Source organism: Aristolochia californica, unplaced genomic scaffold (assembly GCF_029961685.1).
Source record: "Aristolochia californica isolate CCGP_79_NKW_82.1479 unplaced genomic scaffold, dmAriCali1.0.hap1 SCAF_9, whole genome shotgun sequence".
Classification (NCBI taxonomy): domain Eukaryota; kingdom Viridiplantae; phylum Streptophyta; class Magnoliopsida; order Piperales; family Aristolochiaceae; genus Aristolochia; species Aristolochia californica.
The window spans coordinates 1,247,676-1,253,801 of record NW_027182290.1 but is presented as its reverse complement, the minus strand read 5'-3'; the positions used below and the strand labels follow the sequence as shown (position 1 = coordinate 1,253,801).

Here is a 6,126-nt window from a genome sequence, read left to right as displayed (position 1 = left end):
GCCCATGACTTGAGCAGGTAGCTCATGCACTACAAGGGGCCTTCACTATCCCTATGATTATTGGTATCAGAGCTTGACTTTGTACAAGTAAAAAAGTAAGAGTGCCTCATAAGTATACATTGTGGCAATGACTCTCATGAATTAGCTAGAGGAGAATATCACGACCCTATTTTCTCCCTCAGGCTTTGAAAAAGTGACTCTTCATTGGGTGGTATACTCATGAGTATACTTGTTATGGGTATGTATTCTCATATCCTTCTAATGCCTTTAGCCATGTGTGTGTGTTGGATCACTTATTAGCTTTAGAGAGTAATTATGTTAGCCCATGACTAATTTTTGTAGGCAAGCTACCAGTCATTGCATGGGTCTTCACTATACCCATGACTTTTGTCTCAGTTTATATGGGTACTTGAAAGAAACATGTTCCTTATACATTAAGGGGGACCAACAATTTTCTTGCTTTGTATAGAAAAATATATCCAACTCGATCTTGGGAGACTCAAACTCAAAACCTAGAGGACTCAAGTTCGAGTAGAGATAGACTCAAACTCGATTAAGACTTCTAGCTAGACAACTCCCTATGAGATTATAGAGCCACAACCCAAGTTTATCATGTTTGTATTTCTCTGCCTTAGTACAAAAAAATACTATAAATAAATAAATTTATTAATAGAACTTCCAATCATTTTTTTTAATTCTTTATTATATTATTTGCTTTCTTTTTGTTGAAGTTCTTATTTCATGTGGTCTGGTTGGAAGCGTTATGCACTTTTGTGTTGTTGTTTCATTGAATGCTCTTTGGGTTAATAATGTCTCATGGAAGTGTTATCTCTTCTCTTTATTGTTTTTGAAATTTTTATTAACTTGGTACTTTCAGTAAAACAACTTTTTCTTGGATTGAATATTATTTTTCATGCTTAAATAATGAGAAATCGAGTTGACTCGCAAGACTTTGAGATGAACTAGGTAAGGCTTGAGCTCAACTAGCTTGATCTAGCTAATGAGCTTGACTTGAGGCTTGACCTTGGCTCAAGGTTAGAGTAAAAATGAGTCGAGCTTGAGCAAATTGTGAACCGGTTTGTCTCAATGCTGCCCCTCCCACATTTACTTTTCTCGAGCGAAAGCCCCTAAGTGGCTAAATGTCTTGCCAAGGAGTCATGAAAAAAATGGAGGCAAGGGAGGAAAAGTCCCACTTGGACAGGCACTCCTACATCAAAAAAAAGAGAGGAAAGAAGAAAAATGCCAATTTTTTTTTATCTTGGTCAGATGGTCCTTCTTAGGCAACAAAAGCACATGTTGTAGGAAGAAATGGGGGATGAGGTTCCAGTTTGAAAGGGGCCCTCCCCCTAGGAGAAAAGGATGGGGACAAAGTATTTCCATCTTTATTCATCTCTCATGTGACAACCGTGGCACACATGCCCCTCATATACGTTGAGTACCATGCAAACCTATTGTAGACTATCGTTGATGCAAAGGCTAGCCGCTCATCAGAAAAGATGCATGCAAGTACGTTACTGATGCTGCTCACCCAAGGGATGTCATAAGCAATAATATACTGATCAAAAGCTATATCATCTGGATCCAGTGACATCACCATGGTTTGATACTCTTTAATATTTCCCAAATAATCTCGGCAGAGTAAGTAGTTGATTAGAGTCTTATCTTTGTTTCTAGCATGAACTACAGTTCCATGCTGCAATTATGATGAAGTTGATGGAGGTGAGGACGAGAAGGAAAGGACGGTCACCAAGATAAACTAAATCGAACTGTTTTTCACAAGGAGAAATCCATTATCTTCCCTACTTTTCTCTCTCTCTCGGGTTCCCTTCCTTTTTTCTTCCTCTTCTCCTTCTCCTTCTTCTTGCTCTCTCTTACGGTATTGACATGTGAGAGACCTCTGAGCGTTCTTTCAATTTTGTTCTTTCCGTAAGCCGAGTATCTGCAAATTTCCAGGCTACGACACTGTATACCTTTCTGATAGTAAAGCTTCTTCTGTCTGCAGCCGTGTTCAGGGAGCAGCGAATCTTCACCAACGGCATTTAAGATTTTTAAAAGACAAGACTGCTTGGATCCGTTGTCGACACAAATACACATGGAGAGAGAGGGCTTTACAAGTATTCCAATGAAGCATGTATCATCTAGAGGAGCCCATGGACGTAATTAAAGAGTACTTTAATGTTAGTGATAATAATTACGTTCACTTATTGACTTGCTCAGGGAACAGGTGACAACTCATCTCGTTATCATGTACCATAATAGAACCATTAAATTTTTTGATATAGTATCAACCAATGCATATTGTGTATTGAACTATATTTGCCTGCCTAAAACAAAAATAATTACTACCAAAATATTAATAAACGTTATGATCATATATATATGTAGTGAATTACATATCCTACCACTACCTTAAAATCAAAGATATATCAAAGAGTGTAATGTATAGCCAATATGCCCACCATTGATGAAATCCTCTATATACTTTGGTTTCAGTAGGATACTTAGGGTTTGTTTGGAACCCCCATAGAATAAAATAAAATAAAATAAAACGAGAATTTGACCATTATTATTCTCAAAAATAGTTCATGAACAGGAGAATTTGATCATTATCTCATTTTTACTAACTATTTTTAGGAATAATAATGGTCAAACTCTTATTTTCTTTTCTCTAAACAAAACCTAAGTAAAAGAAAAAAAAAGGAGAAATTTATTTTCTGTTGTTTGGCAATAGAGAAACAATGAGAGAAACTAAAATAAGAGAAAAAATCACTTTCTCTCCCAGATACTAAATTTTCTTTCACAAAATGATGGAATTTGGGGAGAAATGAAAAGAAATAGAAACTTGAAAGAAAATCTTAATCATCAAAATTTTAAAATATTATTAATTTTCTTTTCTTTTTCATTTTCCACGTGTATCCAAATAAGAGAAACTATATTTCTCTTCCATTTTCTCTCTCAGTTTTCATGGGCATCCAAACAAGAGAAAAGAAATTTTTTTTTCTTTTCTTTTCTAGTTCTCTTTCTCTTCGCTTCATTTTCATCTCTCCACAGCCTTAGTTATCACTGATTCAATTTCATCTCATTGCCACCAACTATATAGACAAATGTGTATTTGCAAATCTTGATCAGAGAGGTTCCCAGCCCACCACACACTTACATATTTCTATATTATTGAATGATATTACAATCTCAATACCATGACCTATGAAACGTTATGAAGAGTCCAACAACTGTGGGAGCAGATTAGGTGGTAACTTCTCCTCTTTTTTTCTCATTGGCAAACAGGATACCTACCAACATCATCTTTTCTTCAATACTTTGACATCCATGACCCATTTGACTTTAATGAAGCTTTCCCATTTAGAGCCCTAAATGGGTCTATCTTACTGAACCCTGGTTTGTGAATCTCATCCCAGTGAGATTGTGCCAAGTGTGACATTTTTTTTCGATGTGTTTGGAAGCTAGGGTTGAATTTAGGCTTAAGGGATCAGTTAATCTAGAGATTGACAGTCAATCCCTTGTTAGAAAAGGAATCAATTCAACCACTCATGAGGAAATTTTTGTTTCATATCATTGTTTCACCTTTGTGTTCAAGTGTGGGTTTCTTTCAAAAGGCAACAGACATTAGTGATGACTTTTGTCTTGAGCTTTCACCACATGTTGCTTGAATGGCATGGATGCTGTCGATGTTGGTTATTAATAAGAACATGGCTTGTTATGTGCTCTGGTTATTGCTTTAATTAATATTTGAGCCCCACTGTCATGGAGAATCCCTCTGCGTCACCCATTTGACACGATTGCTTAGGTCAACTCTCTAACTGCAAATCAGTCTCTTTCTTTCTCAGTCTGAATTCATCTTCCGCTTTAAAACCCAGAAGAGAAATCCACTAAATGAGCTCAGTAAAGAAATTTCATTTGCGAGTCCTGCCTCTGCGCGTGTAATCCTTTCTTTCAATGTTTCTCAATTTTCGCAGAACAAGAACTCATATTTTTGCTGTAGGAAGACGCTGCAAGTAGAGCTCATCTTATCTGGCTCTTACCTTTCCGACACAGTGCATTCCGCCAAGTTCTCACAAATCGTAGATGGGTCTATGTTCTAGAAAGTAGAAAAGCAGTTTTCTTTTTTCGTTTTATAATGTTACTACTAAAAATTGTAGTCTTACAAAGAAAGAAGAAAACAAATAGGACACTCAAACTGCTTGTCAAGGTCAAGACTCCAGAGAGAAACAGATTACCTTCTTTTAGCTCGATCCTGGATTCATCAGATGCGAGAGAAATCTCCCAATAAAACTAGTCCCAGCGCGTTTCAGAACCTTGACAGATAAGGAATTGAAACAACTGATCTAAACCAAATAGAAAAATAGAGATCATACTTACAGGTTGCTAAGTCCAGAGAGAGAGAGAGAGAGAGAGAGAGAGAGTCTGTGTGTGTTTTGCATAGAAAGTGGATACTAATATATGACATACGCTTGTAGATTTCTTATCATATGAAGATTAAAGGGAGATTTACATATGTTGTGTATTAAGTACACATAATACATATGTCTACGTACTATACACACAAGCGTATAAAAGAACAAACTCAAACAGAAAAAAAAGGTGAAATAATTCACCGTGAAACTGGGTGCATTTAAGCAATTTCATGAATGAAAGGTTCCTCAAGCAAGAGCTCAGGCCAGAAGGAGGAAGCACCTCCGCCATAGCTGGAAGTACTGCAAGCGTCCCCAGAGTGGTTGATTGAATACTCTCCGATCAGTGATGGCTTTACCAACGGTGATCTGGGTGTGGTCTCCCCCGGGCTGAAGCCTGTGAAATTGGACTCTTGGTTGATTTCGTTGCTCATGGGTGGCTGATAAATGCAGGAAAATTGGTGGTCTTGTAAAGGAGTGTATGGAATCGGATCATTGGGTAATAGGCAAGGAGCAACTCCGAGCGAAGAAGAGGTGGCGACATTTTCAAAAGGGGAGGAGCTCATCAAAATGGAGTCCTTGGGTGAAGGAATTGCAGAGTTGTAAAGATTAATGGCGTCCAAATCTGTCATACTGCTTATGTTATTAGAAGTTGTGTCGTTAGACGACAATGAAGCAGCTGATTGGAGAAGATAGTGTAGGTACTGAACCTTCGCCAATTGAATGGCTTCTTGTAATTTGACGGCATGTTCTTCCCAAGGGTGCTGATCCATCACCTCTCTCAGATTCGCCAGAGCAATCAGGTGAGGCAGGCTAGCAAAGATGTCAGTTCGAGGCCGATGAGTCATCGGATCGAAACCCATTTGGATAAGCTTCTTTTTGAGGTGGGTGTTCCAGAAATTTTTTATTTCGTTATCAGTTCTGCCTGGGAGATGTGTTGCAATGGCTGACCACCTGGAGTAGACAGAGAATTAAATTCAAATGAGAAAACACAATCGATATATCAACAGAAGCAAACGATTTTTAGCCTTCTGAACCACTTCAAACATCTGTAAGTTCAACGAATTACTTGTTCCCGAGGATGGAATGGAGATTGAGGATCGTCTGTTCTTCGTCTGCGGAGAATTTCCCCCTCTTGATATCAGGTCGCAAGTAATTCGTCCATCTCAACCTGCAACTCTTGCCGCACCTGTTGAGTCCTGCAAATGTCGATTAAGACCTCAATAAGACACACAGCAGACAGTCTGTAACACACACATGAAAATATAAACCAAAGTACACGAAAGATGCAGAAGGCTTGAATGTTATTGTAATAGTTCTCTTCACCTGCAAGCTTAGGGAGAGCCCTCCAGCTGCCATGGCCGTGCTTCTGAATGTACTGGACGAGCTTCTGGTCTTCTTCCGGCGTCCAAGGACCTTTCTTGAGGCCATTTTCATCGCTGCAGGGTGATCTACCCATCCTATTCTTTGCTAGAAGAAGTCACTGCTTCCTCTGAACCCACTTCGCTACCAAAATAGACTTCATGTCGTATTTATACATCCATGTTCCATTCTTTATTTTTTATCTTTTTAAAATTTCAGCGAAAACGACTGATGGCTCCGGCCCATTACAGAAATTTTCAATTACTGCCCTCATCTTTCTCCGATTGACAATACCTTCTTCATTTCATCGGGTCTTTCCTCTGCATATCTTTTCAAATCAACGTGGGTCCTTCAC

At 38.4% G+C, this 6,126-nt stretch overlaps 1 protein-coding gene across 1 annotated transcript; it reads right to left on the bottom strand.

Annotated features, from left to right (window-relative positions):
• Nucleotides 1-4,630: 4,630 nt before the first annotated feature.
• Nucleotides 4,631-5,868, bottom strand: LOC137940363 (transcription factor MYB93-like). Its single transcript, XM_068785391.1, has 3 exons — nucleotides 5,736-5,868; nucleotides 5,479-5,608; nucleotides 4,631-5,363 (listed from the first exon to the last, which is right to left on the bottom strand). Exons 1-3 carry the CDS (start codon nucleotides 5,866-5,868, stop codon nucleotides 4,631-4,633), a joined length of 996 nt encoding a protein of 331 aa, XP_068641492.1.
• Between the last annotated feature and the right edge of the window lie 258 nt (nucleotides 5,869-6,126).

Bases quoted from the DNA above. Each gene is read 5' to 3' on its own strand.
- LOC137940363 (XM_068785391.1), bottom strand. From the start codon at position 5,868: ATGGGTAGATCACCCTGCAGCGATGAAAATGGCCTCAAGAAAGGTCCT. The intron at 5,609-5,735 runs GTGAAGAGAACT...CGACATTTGCAG, and splicing joins GGCTCTCCCTAAGCTTGCAG to GACTCAACAGGTGCGGCAAG. The intron at 5,364-5,478 runs GTAATTCGTTGA...TGTCTACTCCAG, and splicing joins CATTCCATCCTCGGGAACAA to GTGGTCAGCCATTGCAACAC.